Raw genomic sequence first — 17949 nt, 5'->3', positions numbered from 1 at the left:
CCAACACATCTGGAAAACAGCAGGTTGAGAAAGGGTGGTAAAGAGAATACCAAACAATGCAAATCCTAGTTGGATCCTGAAGAGAATCAGTGTCATTACTACAATAAAACAACCTAATCAAAAACCAAAATGCTCTCCTTAGAATGGCCTGCCATTCAGCATCATCCTTGTTGACCATGAGAAAATTAGTCAGCCCTCATGTTTTCTAAATATCCAAGAGGATCTGAGATTTTAATGCTGCAGTTGATTCTTCAGTGAGGTTTCGCTAGTTGATAATAGGTATTTTATTATTACTTTGTATATCTGGTCGATAGCAGTTCATAGGGGAACCAATTCATATATATGCAGTAAGAAAATATGAAAACAATGAGCAGAGATGTGGTCGAACACATGGCAAGATTGTGATAGCGCTGTCTTTCCACCGCCTCCTTCAAACATGCACACCTACCTCTCAGCTGGCTAAAGGTGGAGATGAATCTGCTCGTCACAGACTTCAGCTCATTATTGGCCAGAGTGATGAGATGAATGCCTTCAGTGACATGCCTCAAGACTTTGTAAAGGGCAATAGGAAAATTCATCAGTTTGCAATCTGCCAGATCTGCAACAAGACACCAACAGAGGCAAGCAGGAAAAAAGCAAGTTCAGTTATTCAGGAAAAAAAATGTATTCTGTTTCAACATCTCCCATTTTAATTAGCTGTCCATGAAGACCGAATACTTAAGAACAGAAAAGTCAGGAGACACAATATTAACACATTGTGACAAAATCTTCATGTTTTTCAAAAACACCACCACATAGGCTACATAGATGAATTAAACCAAACGCAAATTTGAAGATTAGTTCCTAGGAGATTAATTTTAAGATAACAGTGTTTTAGTAGTGCAGAACCAAACACCAACCTCACTAGAAATCACTTTGTCACACTGAAGCAAACATACATTCTTCAGCTACCCAAACAAGACGAAACTCTTTTAAGTCCAACTGCCTGTTCAATAAGTACATCTAAGAGATGCATCTTCTCCACTGTCTCTGTACTCTCACTCAAACGTCTAGATTACATGAACCAGCATGTTCACTGGTTGGGTTTCCATTCCAACTTATCATGAGAAAGAGAACCCAGAATTCCAAGTTGAGGCATCATGTTAACCAGCCAGGGATGGAGTATCCATGGATTCTTTAACTGCTTCTGCTGGCAAAAACATTCCAGTGAAAGTTCTTGGGCTGGGGTGTCTGGCACGGCAGTTTGTTCATAAAACAATGCGCCTGAATCCTGAATAGTACAAAAATGGCCCAAGGGGGAAAAAGTTGGGGAAGAAGAAGATGCTATGCTACAACAGATTCGGAAAGTAATTGTTCTGATTAAGTTAGATTCTAGATCAGAAGCTCACCAAGCAACTTCACTTCCCAGAACATCTCTTTTCTGTAGACTTCATTATGGATGCTAATAGGTGGTGACTCAGGGTTCAAACACAGTGAGAAAGCGTTATATGAAAAATAATAAATTATTTGAAGGACCTTTATCAACAGATGGGTTATGCACAGCTGTTTTGGTGTCTTAGATCCCAGGAAAGGTGGAAATATGTTTGTGTGGGAGAAAACATGATGACATGTGAAGCTTTCTACCTTTCCTTAAGGAAGATGGTTTGTGCTTCTTCTAAACAGTTTAAACAGGACCAAAAAGACCCTATACAAAGTTGCTCTGAGCAGTTCTCATGGTCCCAATTGCAGATATCCTTTAACAGATTCTCCTGTAAGTAGAAGTAAGAAATGGCACTGTTCCTAATCCTTGGTTACTGAGAAACTGTTGAGGATGCTGTCCATTTAAAACATGAGAGCTTCAAATCCCAACCCTCCTGGCACTGCGAAGGGGCCACCAGCAGCATGATTTTACTAGCTGGGAAATGCAGAATTGTTCATGAGCTCTAAAGCACACCTGGATTCAGCAAAGAGTCACGGAAGGAGTGCCTCCTTCACCACTCGGCATCATCCGTCTGAGAACAAACTACATTCAGAAACACCTTCTTCGAAGTAATTCCTATTTACTGCTTGATTCCAACCTTATTTCAAGTTAGCTTACAATTGTTTATAAGGTATGTGAAAAATACCTTTCTTTCCCACCCCTTTAATTGGGTATATGTTGGAGCCAGTGTGGTGTAGTGGTTAAGAGCATGGGACTGGGACTCAGGCGATCTGGGTTCTAGTCCCCGCTTGGCCATGGAGCCAACTGGGTGACTTTGGGCCAGTCACAGACTCTCAGCCCAACCTACCTCACAGGGCTGTTGTTGTAGGGATAAGATGGAGGAGAATGATGTAAGCTGCCTTGAGCCCTTTGTAGGAAAAGGCAGGATATAAATTGAAAAATAAATAAATAAATACAATAATGATTTTCGGGGCGGGGGTACACCTTTCACCCAATGAAACTGGACCACACTCCTCCACAGCCTTAGTGTAATTAACCAGATGTTAAATAAGAAAGTGGGTGCTATGGATACAGAAGCCAACCTGTGGACTTCAGTTGAAGCCAAAAGGTAGCTTCAGAACTTTTCCCTTAGTCTTCTGGAAAATGAGAGAGATGGGATGCACAAAGAAGCCTTCTTCAAAGAATAATTTGCTTTTCCTTATTACACTGGACTTGAACCCTAAGATGTCACAAGGCCATATCTATCCAAGTACAGAGTAATGGGCTGACATGGGACCATGTGTATAGCTAACTTAATTCCAAGCAACAAAGGCTTCACTTTCATTTATGCAAAACCACTGGATGATTCATCACAGTCCCTGTTCATTCATGTCCTTGCAGTCTATAATCATAACCCTGGGATACTAATTCCTCTTTATATGCAGATAAATTTCTTCTGCAGAGGGATGTTGGCTTTTATTTAGAGCACCCAACCCTCCTCATCTCCCCTTATCTATAAAATGAAAATTAGGTATATGAAAATGTCAGAAGGCAAAGAGCAGCTGCTTAGGAATCAAAACTGAACATAATACAATGTAAAGGATTTTTCCCTCTACAGCCATTAAAGCTGAAAAGCAGGTATTCAGAATGCCACACTGCTGGGTCTCGAGCTTAATCATCCTCTTCCTCCTGCTTCACTGAGTTAGTCATAGCTTTCACAGGTTACGGAACACATGCCACAGTATCTCAACCATGAAAGCTTGCACTACAGCAAATGCGCCCATCTGTAAGCTGCTTCAAGACTCTTCTTTGATTTTGTTCTGACACAATGGCAACTCTACAATTAGCCAGCTGAAGAAACAGCAAGCCTAGGATCGATGTGGGAGAAACCTCCTGTTGAAATGAACTGGAGTTTCCTATATTTATTTATTTATTTATTTATATTGCGATTTATATCCTGCCTTTTTCCTACAAAGGGCTCAAGGCAGCTTACATCTCCTCCTCCTTCATCTTATCCCTCACAACAACAACCCCGTGAGGTAGGTTGGGCTGAGAGTCTGTGACTGGCCCAAAGTCACCCAGTTGGCTCCATGACTGAGCGGGGACTAGAACCCAGATCCTCTGAGTCCCAGTCCCACGCTCTTCACCACTACGCCACACTGGCTCTCCCTGGAATGCCTTCATACACTACTGGCTTCATCAGTGACCACACTGCAGTTAATTAAATTAAAGCAGCTTGATGAGCCATGACACCCATCCCTATCCCTTGGCTCATTTAGCCACTATCTGACCAGAGCAATTCAGAGAGAACAGTTACTTCCCCTAAAGGATAAAGTGCGTACCGTCACCAGCACAGTGCTGATGACAGGTTGTTGTGGGCCCTTGATGGAGGCACCTGCAATGGGCCCGTTCCATCAGTGACTGTTCGCATGATCATGGCAGCCTCCTGTGGCTCCCTGAAGCCAAGCCAGGTTGTAGTGTGTGCTAGCCAACTTTCCGAGGGAGGATTTTGCAGTTCCCTGATACAGGTATGCCCAGGACTGGTTCTACCTGAGATGGTACCAGCTAAACTGGGTTCTGTATAAGCTTGGTGGAGCTTATAAAATCCACATCAGCGCCACTTCTGGGTCCAAAATACCCCCAGGAGAAGGTACACACTCATGCTCCTGCTATAAAATGAAATACAGCTGATGTAACTTATTGCAAGCACTCTCCGTTCTAAGCCAAGACAATTTCACAAAAGTAATGCATCAATGCACTGGTTCATCTAAATGGTCCTTTTATCCAAAGCTAAACTGAATAGGCCATGTAGAATTATAATCACTGCCACTGTCCTTTAAATTTGGTTCTATTAGTTTCATTATTGTTTCATGATTTCTTTTGTGCTGGATCTTGCAAATATTTTATTGAACAGTCTTTTCATTTTTTTTCCTAAATAAATGTCTGCTTCTCACCAGAGATAAACCTGTCCTTTTAAAAACTTTATACTACGTGTGCATTAAACCATTGTTTCTCTAGATTAGATTCATCACCAAAACAGATTGAAATTCTGTTCTCCATGCCAAACACTGAACATTTGAGGATGTTAGGATGATAAGAGCTGGAATGGTACTCCCACAATGTCTTTTTATTTTCAAATCTTTTAAAATTTATTTTCACACAATACAGTAAGGAAGGAAAGGAGATATGGAAAAGGAAGGTGCCAAGGGTCAATGCACAAATTTATTATTATTATTATTATTATTATTATTATTAACATTTCTATGCCGCCCCTTGCCGAAGCCTCGGGGCAGCTTACAACACAATAAAATACATTGAAATACAATAGCACATAATAAATTACCATTAAATACAAAAATACAAAAAATACATTGAGTTACAAACTTAATAATATAAAATTAAAATTATCAGTATAAAATAAGTAAATAAATAATATAGGAGGATAAAAGAGAAGGAAGAAGAAGTTGCCCTGGCCAGATGATATATTTTAACAATTAAAATGATGTTTAAATAATGTGACATCAACATTTAAGCACATTCATAATAGCGAAAATCTCACCGGCTATAATTCTGTCAAGACAATTCAATTTTCAGTCAGGCAACATTTGTCTAGTCTATTGATTTAACTTTAAAGTAGTAACTATCGACATTTATAAAAACTGTATTTTCTTTAACAATTAAATTGTTGATAACAATTTTCCATCTTTGAGTAAATTCTTTAACTAGACTTCTGTTAATCAATCTAGTTAGTCAATTTCATCATTATTGCATAGTCAGTTAACTTGTTTTTCCAATCCTCAATATCTGGACAGTCTTCAGCTTTCCACTTTGAAGCAGTTACCACTCTTGCTGTTGTTGGCATGTATTTAAATAACTCTGTCATAATCTTTGGGATATGTACAATAGTCAATAGAATATTCCTGGTGTTCATTGGAAAGTCCATTTTAAGTATTTTCTGCATTTCCATCTGTATCTGCTTCTAAAATCTTTTAGTTCTATCACAGGTCTACCATATATGGTGGAATGTCCAATCTTTCTCTTTACAATTCCAACATTTTCCATTAAAATTCTTATCCATTTTCTGTCTACCTCTTGGGGTAATATACCACCAAAAATGCATCTTATACCAGTTCTCTCTTAATATTTGACTTGCAGTGAAAGTCATAACTTTTGTCCGTAAGGCTTCCCTTCAAAGGTCTCCAACCAGTTCTTCATAGATATTTTAACTTGTTGAGTATCAGTAACATGTTTAAACAATGATTTATAAATTCGTCCTCGATGGTCTTTTTGATGTTTAATTATAGTTTCAAAATCAGTAAGATTCCTTATTATGCTTTTTCCTGTTTGAATTTCTTTTTTTAATCTTGAAACCTATTGATAATAAAGGAACTATTTTTTCCTTCATCTTTTAATTCTTGTCACAACTTAATTCATCCTTGTTGGTTGACCATGTCTCCATATGCTAGAGAATCATTTTTTTCCTCAAATGTTTTCCATAATACGCTTCTATTGGAGGCATCAAGGGAGAGATTGGAGGACTGTTTCTTCTCATAAGAAACAAAACATTTATTAGACCATCCCTGAATACATGACTATTTAGGATCAAAGCTTTTTGAAAATAAGTCTATCTCCAGTTTCCCTAATCTTTCATTGAAATTAAAGATACAGTCTCTGATCCAGACTAGATCTACTGCATAATAATATAGTTTAATGCAATTGGCTTGTATGAAAATTTACATCTCGCGAACCAGGGCTGTATTTCTGAGCCTATCACCAGTATAATGACTCCTTTTCATGGTCTGGCCTATCCCCATGAACAATATTTTCTTGTCATAAACAAACCATAAGAATTGAAATTCTATTGGTTACTTCCTGTTGCAAGCTGGTTTCTTTCTCCCACTACCTTCCTCCTTTTCTCTTCACTGCAGATCAAGAGGAGAGACATTTAAGTACAAGCATTTACTATGCTAATGCTGACCATCCAGGACTGGCTTGATAATAAAAAGGCTTTTAGCAAGAGGCATTCACCAAGTTAAGGAGTCCTCTAATTTTAGTTCTGTCCATACCAGGAGTTCATTCCAAATCACATTCCCCATCTCCATTCCTCAACAAACTGACTTGACTCTCTCCTCAGGGAGGTTTGTACTGCTTGTGGCCCAGACATCAGGAATGCTGGATGTTACTTAATTGGTCTGCCCATTTTTGTTGCGGTCAGACCACTGTGGTGCTCAAGTTATACTTCTCCCCTGCTGATCCTCTTGCTTTCAGTTTCTCTCTCAAACCAGACACAGGTTGGATTTCACCAGCCTGTTGACTTATCTCACAGCTCACTGGCCTTGCTAATTAAACATTCCAACCTTGCCTTTTCTTCCAGTTCAAATTCAGAATCTGTGATATCCACCTTGGAATATTATATGCTGCAAGAAATGCCGAATCGCTACACCATCTCCATCCCCATGGTGCACGCTCCCCTTCAGTTGTTCACCTCCTCACTTCTGAGGGTATTGGTTGTAGAAACAACACATCAAATGGGTGGCATGCAGATATTCCAGTGGCTTCCAAGAGTGTTCCTCAGAACCTTGGCCCTTCTAATACACTAAATATTGCAAAAGGCCACAAAAGAACTGAGAGTTCAGGATATCGGCAACCTCAAACTTCTTGCCGTAAGGAAGACATGGCACTGATGCGATATTTTTTCCCTCTGCTGAAGAGAAGGCACATGAACATATTGCAAATGATAAAAAGTTGTCCTGCATTGAAAATGGAGATCTATTGTCCAATGGCCGCCCGCTCCACACATACCTCTGCCAGAGTGGCCTGACCTAAAGGGCCACCCCAGCTGTTTGAGGTACAAATCATCAAGCCAAATGTGGGGAGGGCTAAGAGCAGCAAAGTTAATGAGCAGCCAAGTTAACTTTCTGGGCAAAGAATGAGGGCTGCAAGAGACTGCTCTTCTTGCTCTGAGTGAAACTAGGGCGAGAGAGAGAGAGAGAGAGAGCGAGCGAGCCTCTGAAGGTGGAAAAAGAACAAGGTGCATTCTGATGTTGGTTCAATAGTTTGGCCATCTGGAAATGCTCCAAATTTTTATGCAGATATCTGGGGAGATGGTTGGCCCCTTTAAATCAATAACTTAAGTTTCCAAGTTTCCAAAGCAGATTTAATCACCAGGAACTCCTTTTCCCAAAAGGTATACTTATGTTTGGAACAAGCTAACATTTGAAAATGACAAGCACAGGGCCCTAACTACCCCGTCTACTGCTTTTGCAAGAGGGTGGCTCCTGCCACTCTGTCTGAAATGCCAGTTTGAAGAACCTCTTAAGGTCAGAGTGTAAAGGTTTAAATTGACAAGCCTGCTAAGCAGAGATGAGGGGGACAGTGAAAAGAGGTTTTCCTACCTTTCCTTTATTAGTGGAGCAGCAAATGGAGCATAACTGAATAGAAATTTCTTGTAAAAATAGGCAAAGTCTAGGAATTTCAGTAAATCCCATCTAGAATGAAGTTCTTCCCAAGATGTTCTGGTTCCTTTTCAATGCCTTGAGCTGAAATTTTATACCCTAAAAAGGTCAAGGTTGTCAAATCAAAGCATGCTTGTCCAAACTGACAAAATGATGGTGTACTCGTAGTCTATGTAACACTGCTTTACAAGTTGTTAATGGCTAGGGTCACTTGAGTAGATCAGTAAATCATCGAGATAAACCATCAGGAATTTGTCCAAGTATTCATGAAATGCATGAAAATGAAAGGCCCTTCTCCAAAAGGCATCCCCAGATATTAAAAAGTCCTTTATCTGGTACGAAATGCTCTTTTTCATTTATCTGCTTCCTGTATACACTGTAGGTTCTAAGTTCCTTGTAAATCCAATCTGGAGAGAATATGAGCCTTGCTCAGCTATTCTACGAATTCTGGGATGAGGGGAAAAGAGTATTTATTGGGGGCCATAAGCCAGTTAAGGGGCTGGTGGTCACATACCATTGCCAGGTTTCTTCTTAAAAGGAATCCCAACTGGAAAGGTGGAGAGACAAACAAAACAATGTTCTATATTGTAATTGAGGATTTCTTGCACATGACCAACCCTTTGATAGACATGGGGCATAACTTCCCAACACAAATAGATAGATGCCCCTGGGGTTAAGGTAATTGTTTAGTCAAAAGAGTGATGTGGAGGGACACCACCTTCTTCCTTGGGGCCATAAGCATCTTGGAATTCTCATTACTTTGGCTGTTTGGCTGCCATCACCCGCAGGAATGCTTCAAAGGGTTGCTTGTGCAGATAGCGTATTGGTCAGAAGGCAGCAATATTTAGAGCCAAACGTGCAAGCGAAGAACACAGCTTGGTCCACCAAGAAATGTAGGTGGTCCGTGACATGCATAACACTCCTGGGAACTGCAGCATCTCTGTTAGAAAGAACTGGATTTTGCTCTTAGAAGGAGGGGTGGATACAAACTGGCATGGCTGTTTCTTCTAACGGGATTCTTTTGTGGAAGGACTTCCAATCCAAACATGTACAGAGACTGATTTGGAAAGCAGCACCCAAAGGTTTAAGTAACATTAGTCTACTATCACGACCATGGCAAATTTTGACATCCCTTTTCGATTCCTCTTCAGAAGTTAAAGGGATAAACCAACCAATATGAGGACATGCACAGAAATGGTGACGTTTAGATGCGTTTTTGTGCAGGCGTTCAATCGATCCAGATTCCAGTAACAAAAACGTCAAAGCCCATGAGCCTGCCACTCAATCCTGATGAACATACAGGCATTAAGAACAGAAAAGATTCTACCAAGGAGCTGTTTAATTTCAAGTATCAGTAGCATTATTACACAGTATGCATAACTTAAGTAAAGTCTCTATTTGTTTTTTGATTGTGGAAGGATTGAAAAAAATTACCTCCTCACAGAGAGGCTTGGGTTCTGGGAATGGAACGCCAGCAACACTATGATTTGCATCATAGGCCACATCACACTAATACTGGAGAGACATTCTACGATTTTCTATGCAAATAAGGTGATATATCAATGTTAATAGTAAAGAATAAAATAATTTTTGAGACTGAACTCTTGTTTTTCTTCTTGAATGGTTAACATACTTGGATTGGAGATGTGTTTAACTGCAGCTTCCCCTGCAGAGGCGTCCTCTCAACTTGTCCATATGATAGGACGGACTTAAGGGTAGAGTCACAACATGGCTTAGCAAACTTAATACCCATAAAATTTGGTGTGGCCTCATTAAGAACTGTGTAGCTCTCTCCTTCCCTTGCAGGGTCCTTAGTATGCTTCCAACACCATGTATAACCCCAAACTGTTTCCTCGTGCCTTGAACCCTTCCAAGTTAGGGTCGCCCATCAAGCTGGGTGGCTGGAGTTTTCCAGCAGCTTGGAAATAGGTTTGGAGAGCAGCCATACGATCCTGCAGCCTGACAGCACTCATATTCTGCTCTGCAGTGCCAATTTGCATAGGCTGCAGATATGAAAGCATTCAAGCCAAGGGGATAAATTCATCAACCAGGGAAGAGCAGGAGGGGTGGAGTATGACTTATAAGAGAGTAATGTAAAGCTTGTCAGCAAGAACATCAATCAAGCTAATGAGCCATCAAATTGTAGATTTAGCTCTGCTCATAACAGGAGTTCATTCCAAATTCTATTCCCCTCTCCCCTTTCCTACCCAATGGACTTGGCTCTATCTTAAGGGAGGTTTGAGGGTCAGAGGGCAGGAACACCAGTTGTTCCTTAGCTGGTCCACTCATTTGACTTGACATTGGACCACTGGGCTGACCAGTTACACCCCTCCCTCTTTGACCCACCTTGTTCCACAGTGTCTCCCCCTGAACTACAGGCGGTCAGGTTTTTATTTTTATTTATTATTTATTAAAACATTTTTATGCCGCCCCATTCGCCGAAGCCTCGGGCGGCTTACAACAATAATTAAAAAATAATTATAATATTAAATTAAAAAAGATAAACATTAGGTTAAAAATACAAAAATACCAATATAAAATAAGCCGCCCCTTATCTCATCGCTTGTTTGCCCTGGCCTTTCCACTAAGCATTCTGCCCCTGCCTCTTCTTCCAGTTCAGATGCAAAGTCTTAGGTATCCTCCCTGGAATGATGCATCTCTACATTTGAAGATCAGTCAAACAATACTGAATTAATAACATGGCAAGTAGGAGACATATGGACCACATGCAGCCTTCACTGTCCACAGCACAGCTCCTGCTGCCAAAATTCTCTGCCAAGGCAAAAATACTGGCAGTTTGCCACTAAATGGAAGCTTGAAACAGGCAAATTAAATTTTGTCTGTTTTGGTCTTCCACGGGGTTTTACCACCAAAATCAGCAACAAACCACCAACTGGTTTGCTGGGGCTTGGGGGGGGGGGGGGGGAGCAAAACAACCCACAGAACTCTTGAAGTTGCCCATCCCTGAGCGAATCTCTAACATAACCAACTTACGAAGTTACACAGCCATGTTCATTATATACAACCCAGTCTCGTTTGTTGCCAGGCTCATCTGCTCATTTTTCCATCAGATGGAGCTCGAGTATATGCATTATTTATAATGCAAATCAATATAGCATGTTCTTATCTGGATTGCCTTTGGTTATCTCATCACTTTCAGAATATTCATTCTAAACCTCAAATTCACAAACATCCTCCTATTGCTCATCATGCAAAACCAAAAAAAAAAAAAAAAAAACCCTAATTGCACCTCAAACAGGGATAATTTCAGCTAAATCAATGTGTGCACATCTTTCACACATGATAGCACACTGGCTCATTTTTTTCACTCTCTCTCCTTTTCCCTTCCTCTCTCACACATGTAAACACAGCAGTGTAGAAAAACATGCCCCATAAGAGACACGCTCATAACACGATTTGATAGTACAAGAGAGACACATTGACAGGGTCAGTGTGATGTGCCCAGCCTTTGAGGGTCACTAGCCACATGGGCTGTCATGTCATCTGAACACTGACTACTTCCTGCAGAATGGCTTATTTGAGGGCAAGAGGCAACCTGGCAACCTGTGGCTTGTTCAACCCATGATGTGGACCATTTTCACATTATTAACGAAACAGGTGACATTTTTATAAGCAGTATAATTCTGATGCTTATAAATGTGAAACTGTTTTTGGCAAAGCATCTTAGCTAAAGGCGGGCTTCTTTAATGCATGTCCACATGCACACAATTTCTGCACCTGGCTCTAGGTCAGAGGTGTTGAAGCTCTTTCAACCAAAGAACAAAATTTGGTTTGGAGTAGCTCTGAGGGGTGCGTTGCAATGGAGGGCAGGACCAAAGGCAAAGGCAGAGGTGACAAAATACCTGCAAAATTTAGTTTAAAGTTTTTATTATCAGTTACTGAGTCCAAGGAGAGGCATTTCAAACACTTGCACTAAAGTGGGGAAATTGCTAAACAATTCATGGGGAGAAGCGGGGTGGGGCGGGGGCATCTGAGGAACTCTGCAGGGACAGATGGAGACTGTAGTCTAAGTTGGTTTGAGATTGTGGCCCTGAGGTTCAGCCTCCAGCTTTAGGTAACCCATCTCTACAGTCTAATAGGAAATGAAATGCATCTCACAGTGCTAGTAAATAGGGCAGGTGGGCTCCCCACCCCTGCTGTAAAACATTCCTTCCAGAAGAGGGGGTGGAAAGAAGGTGACTCACCAAAGCTAAGAACAAGTAGCTTTTACTGGGGATGGACAGTAGAAACCTTAGACACTCCCCGGAGTGGTGGTTCAAGAAATAGCTGAGTTCACATGACATTTTAAGCCACCCAGTATCACAGTTTCCTTCTCAGCAGAACTCGTCTTGTCTCCCCTTCCTACCTCCTTTCACTACCCTGTTTTCTTTACAGCCTTTTTCTACCCAAAGCCTCAAACATTTGCAGTTGGGGTCCTATTGCTTTTCATCCCCAGAAAGTTACACAGCTGGCATTTTTCATTTGTTCATGGCTGGGACATACATAAAGAGGAAAATTGCATGACATTTCCTTCTATTTATCCCCTAGGCATGAAATCTGTGAATAAAAAAGGAAAAGGTTTCCCCTTGACGTTATATCCAGTCATGCCTGACTCTAGGGGGCGGTGCTCATCTCCGTTTCCTAGCCGAGGGAGCCAGCGCTTGTCCGCAGACAGTCTCCGTGGTCATGTGGCCGGCATGACTGAACACCAAAGTGCACAGAACACTGTTACCTGCCCACCAAAGTGGTACCTTTTTATCTACCTGCATTTGCATGCTTTCGAACTGCAAGGTTGGCAGGAGCTGGGACGGAGCAACGGGAACTCACCTCGTTGTGCACATTCGAACTGGCAACCTTTCGATCAACCAGCCCAGCAGCACAGCGGTTTAAACCACTGCGCCACCTGCAGTCCCAAATCTGTGAATACCTCCCAGTAAAAAGGAAAAAAAAATGCAAATTTTCCAGCCAGCAGAAAGGAAGGACAGACGGACGGACAAACGCACGGACCTTTCAGGTGGCAGAATAGGATGGGACATATGGCACACCTGCACCAGTGTGATTTACACCAACCCCCCATGTGCTACCTTCTCTACCTGTTTTTCCTTTCTTTCTTGGCTATCAGGGAGTCCGAGTAGCCCCAGCAGCAACCGCTTGAAAAAGAAGCTGTGAGAAGGCAGCAGGGATAATGCCTCCCCTTTCTGGAGTAGGCAGAGACCCTGGGAAGTGCCGAAAATGTGGAAGGCACTGAAAAGGTGAGCTCAGCATTGAATCACTTTGCTAAGGGGGAGATTATGTCACCATCCTACTTTTGGTGAACCCACTTCTTTCCTTTTAGCAGCAATTTTCAACTGATAGCTTACCGAGCGTGCACCAAAGGACTTCTATGCAGTCTTAACTCATCCATTTCCGAATATGCTACCAACTTTGCTTTGCTCCGTTTGACAAGGCCATCAACTAGGCAAGACTACATACATCAGACAGCCATAAGCATGCACTTGCTCATGACTAAAAGACCAACAATTTTTTAAAAGGAGACATTTGCAAACATGTTAATTATATTTGCCATAATAAAGTAATAATTTTAAAAGGTGGTGAACCAGTCCCAGATGCTTCAAAGTGATGCTCCACTGAGGCATCAATGGAGGGGTTGTCACTGGTGGTGGAACAGGCAAGAGCACAAAGAGCAACAAGGGGGTCTTGTAAGCTGCTCTCTGCAACTCGGCATCCATGAGCTGCCTGATCAGGTCTCCAATTAATCAAAGTATCAAAACCTGATCTGAGACAAATTGCCACAGATACAGCAAACTACAAAGTATTGCAAATAGACACATTTGCATTTTGACTCAAACACATATATTTCTCTCATGCTCTGGGAGAAACTGCAGAATGGCTTGTTTGTGTTCGGGCTTGCTGAGGAAAGGTGTCTTCCATTGGAAATTCAGTGCAGCGTTTAAAAAATGATGAAGGATTCTTTGCCTCATGAATGCTTATGCGGGAATTGTTGGCAAAGTTCTGTTGGGCATGTTTCACGCAGAAGTCTAAATGCTGTCAGTCTGCCAGTATTTTGGGATAAATTCCACTGAGTTGTACGGCTCTTGTCAACCACACTGAAGAGCACTATCGACTGCAATACAAGGGAGGGTTATTCTTATCGACTGCAATAAAAGGGAGGGTTATTCTGAAAGCTGAGGAAATTGCTCCCACTGATTAATGGATTACTGATGTGGAAGGAGAGATATGCTGAGGTCTTGGGCAGGCTTACTCAGAAGTAAGCTGTTTTGGCCATAAATATCTATACGTCTGTTTACATCTACATGGTAAATGACTTCTTGGTGCTGGTTTAAGACCAGAGTTAAGGCTATCTCATGTTGCCTTGAGCTTTCTAAAATCAGGAAATTGGAAGGTAAGTCTGATGTATTAATGGATGTGCCTTGCAATCAGTAAGGAGACTGTGCAACATCACAAATGTTGCTTGTTTTCAAGCAACAAACAGGCCCAGGCCACTCACAGAAGGATTCCTCTATGAGTTCATTAAAGTCCAGATGTTTCAGGAAGCCATAACAGACCACGGCATAGTGGGACCAAGCACTTCATTCCAAGCACAACATCTGGAGTACTGTGTCTAGTTCTGGGTATCACAATTAAGGAAAGATGCAGACAAGCTGGAAAGGGTTAAGAAGGCAACAAGGATGATCCAGGGACTAGAAACAAAACCCTATGAGGAAAGATTGAAAGAACTGGTTATTTTTAGCATAGAGAAGACTGAGGGGGGATATGATAGCACTCCACAAGTACTTGAAAGGCTGTCACAAAGAGGAAGGACAGATCTCAATCATCCCAGAGTGCAGGACATGGAATACCGGCTCAAGTTACACGAAGTCAGACTCCAGCTGTTATATTCCTGACTGTTAGAGCAGTGCAACAGTCAGGAACCAATGACCTAAGGAGGCTGTGGGCTTTCCCACACTGGAGGCATTCAAGATGCAACTGGACAGGCATCTGAGAGGGATGGTGTAGCTTGGTGTTCGGCACTAGGAGAGGGTTGGATCTGATGGTCTTCTAGGCCACCTTCACAGCAGGCTGCCCTCCAGTCTCATCCTCAAGTAACTGAAAGTGGTTCTAGAGTTCCACTGCTTCCACTGGTGCAGAGTGTCTTCTAGTTCTTCTGCACCTAACTTTTCCAGGGAGTTTCCTGCTCATTTTCTCTTCCCTCAGGATTCTCCTCTTCTTCCACAGTTTACTGTTGCACTTCTGGCTTCTGTACTACTCCTAGCTGTTGCAGTTCCACCGCTCTGTCTAAAAACTCTTCATCTTCTTTTATTACCTTGAGAGTAGATACTACTCGGCTGCTCTCACCTTTCGTTCTAAGCTTGCGCTTGTTGTTCTCTTGCCATGTTGACCTCAGGCAAGAGAACAACATAGGAGAAACACAGAACAAGCTAGGAGCCAGGAACCAGAATGAATCTTCCCATCCACACAGCTGCTGCTAGTAATCAGGTGACTCCCATTCAGTCGCAGCTCTTAGGCCATGCCCTCTTCAGCTGCAGCTCAGGAGCACATGGCCTCTTGGAAGCGACTGCTGTTGGGCTAGTCCAGGCCCCCACCCCTTTGCCTCCACCTCTGTCTCCTCTTCCACTGCAGCTCTGCCACTGAACTCCTGCTTGCTCATCCCATTTGCTTGCTCTGCTCCCTGGGAGCTTGGCTGCTTGTATCTCAGAGCTTCCTCTGGGGAGCTTCCTCTGATCTGCTCGGCTAGGAAGCAGGAACCAGATTCCCACTTTTTTCCTGCAAGAAACCCAGAGCAGCTTACATACTCCTCCTCTACTCCACGTTATCCTCACAACAGCACTGTGAGGTAGGCCAGACTGAGAATGAGTGATTGACCCAAAGTCACCAGTGAGCTCCATGGCCTGGTGAGGACTAGAACTCCCATCTCCTGAGTCCCAGTGCAGCGATCTTTCTACTCTGACTCTTGCTATACAAAAACAGAGTTGCCAACACGATGCTCTCTGCTTTCCTATTCCTGCAGGCACAGATCAGGCTCTTAATACCAGAGATGCATCCCCAGATGGAAATCTCAGTCAATGTGCTATTTTGTGCAAATGTAGTTACAAGCCTCAAAATCTGAGATGAGGGACCTGCACCTTGTACTTGCGTATGTACAACCCAACACAAACTGTCATAAGGAACAGCTAAGTAAGCTGCCTGAAGTTCCTTAAAAAGAGATTCCTCCTATGCTCAAAGAAAGAATGGGTCACCATTCTGCTCTCATGATACTCTAGAGCTGCCCCCGCAACCTCTTTGGGCATGTTTGGGAATGCAAGAAACTGGTATGGACACCACCACAAAATGCTCCTCACTGAACTGATGCTTCTTTTCACTCCTAGCCTTGCTCTCTTTTTCTCTGCTCTACTCCCTTTTAATTATTTTTATTTAAAAAGTGGTTTTGAAGAGACCAGGGACTAAGGAGCTGTGCGGGAGCACCACAGTGCAGCACTGGGAAGCCCTGATGTAGAGGAGTCCATGTTTCTTAAACTGTCTCCCAAAAAGAGTTGTCCTGGCCCTTTAAGCAGACCTTCAGAATGTTCATTTGATTCAGAGTTCTACCCGTGTGCTTCTTCTCTTTAGGAGTCTTTGAATTTCACTTAAATTGATTCTACTTGTTTCAGTTTTTTGTAAACAGTCTTCCAATGAATTTCTGTTCTGAAAGATGGAGTATAAATGTATTGCATAAAAATTTAAGTTTCCCATTTATTCTACCAGAAGCTAAATTAAGTATTTAAAATTAACCATGTCATTATTTTAATATATACTCAAAGTTTTCATGAAATTTTCATGACATAGAACAAAGATCCAAAACGGTATGAGTGGGCATATTCACTTTCATCTTTGCTGCCTTTTTGTAAAGCCATTTAGTATTCCTATTAAACCATACAAGGTCCCTTGATAAAATAAGCGTTCAAGACAAAATGCTGGCCACAAAATGTTGTTGAAAGCTGCCCTGAGAGCTTCTGCTCTGGATGGTACAGAAATTAACTTGATAATGATAATGAGAAAAAGATTTTATAAAAACTTCAAAGTTGTCTGCTACAAGGAGGAAATATCTAGGAGTTTGTCACATCCATGATGCAGTGTCTGCCCAACAGACAAAAGGACTCCATCAGTAACTCTTCTGCACTTCTCTTTCCCTCCTTGCTTTCCAATAGGTATATTTAGAGCCAAGTTACATGTTACACTGAACACATAGCTGTGGGCTGCCTTATTTTTATTCTAGTTAAGTGCTCTTGGGCCTGACTTGCATTAGCTCTGCCAGAGTTTGGGAAGGTAAAATCAGAGCCTGCCCCACTGCTTTCCCCTGAAATTTCACCCCAACCTGGTAGATGGGATTTTTGAAAAGTCTCCATTGATTAGTGTACCATGTAGAAGGGCCAGCAGAAGGGTGCTGTAACGTCAACCTTTTGTTGGCAATTCTTGCAAAGGGGTTTCACTGGGAGGTCAAGCGACTATGTCAACACCAGGCCAGCTCCCCACACCAAACTGGTCACCAGCCAGAATGGTTTTTCAGAACACTCTCAAGCAAACTGCTTACAACGCAAAACATCATTCAAAATGTATTTTGTTTCCAAAATCAATAAACATTCAGAGGGTTTGTCAGTCATTAGGGGTGCAATTTTATGCATGTTTAGCCAGAAAAGCCTAAACTCTCCCAGTATTCCCCAGAAAGCCACGCCAGTTGCTTAATAGTAGGATTTATAGGGCTTCATTCTGACTAAATGTGCCCAGGATTGATTGCACGTTAAGTCACTCAGTGAAGACTCCACTGGAAGATACCCAAGAATGAAAGGTTACATAACTGCACTCTTAGTACAGTTCAACAATATTTGGTTTCCTGAATGCTGCTACCAGAGCTGAAAATGTTAAACCAATGGAAAAACTGGGGTTTGCTTCTTGATTAACAGTAAAACTATGCCACCTGCTGGATTCTTAGCCAAATACCAGGAATTGCAACACTACAGAAAAATCAGCATTGTTCTCACTAAGGCTCAGGGGGTGATCTGGGAGCAACAGAGGGTGGGACACCATGGGATAGATGGA

At 42.0% G+C, this 17949-nt stretch overlaps 1 protein-coding gene across 3 annotated transcripts in view; it reads right to left on the bottom strand.

Moving 5' to 3' along the window:
• The window catches only part of LRRC20 (leucine rich repeat containing 20), a 104359-nt gene that overhangs the window by 74063 nt on the left and 12347 nt on the right, over nucleotides 1–17949 (bottom strand). For all 3 annotated transcript variants that reach the window (XM_044420512.1, XM_044420513.1, XM_044420514.1), the window contains exon 3: nucleotides 449–598. In XM_044420512.1, coding sequence (XP_044276447.1) covers nucleotides 449–598 — 150 coding nt within the window. The remainder of the gene's footprint in view (nucleotides 1–448; nucleotides 599–17949) is intronic.

Source organism: Varanus komodoensis, unplaced genomic scaffold (genome assembly GCF_004798865.1).
Source record: "Varanus komodoensis strain SLA01 unplaced genomic scaffold, ASM479886v1 scaffold11, whole genome shotgun sequence".
NCBI lineage: Eukaryota > Metazoa > Chordata > Lepidosauria > Squamata > Varanidae > Varanus > Varanus komodoensis.
This window is presented reverse-complemented; position numbering and strand designations above follow the sequence as displayed.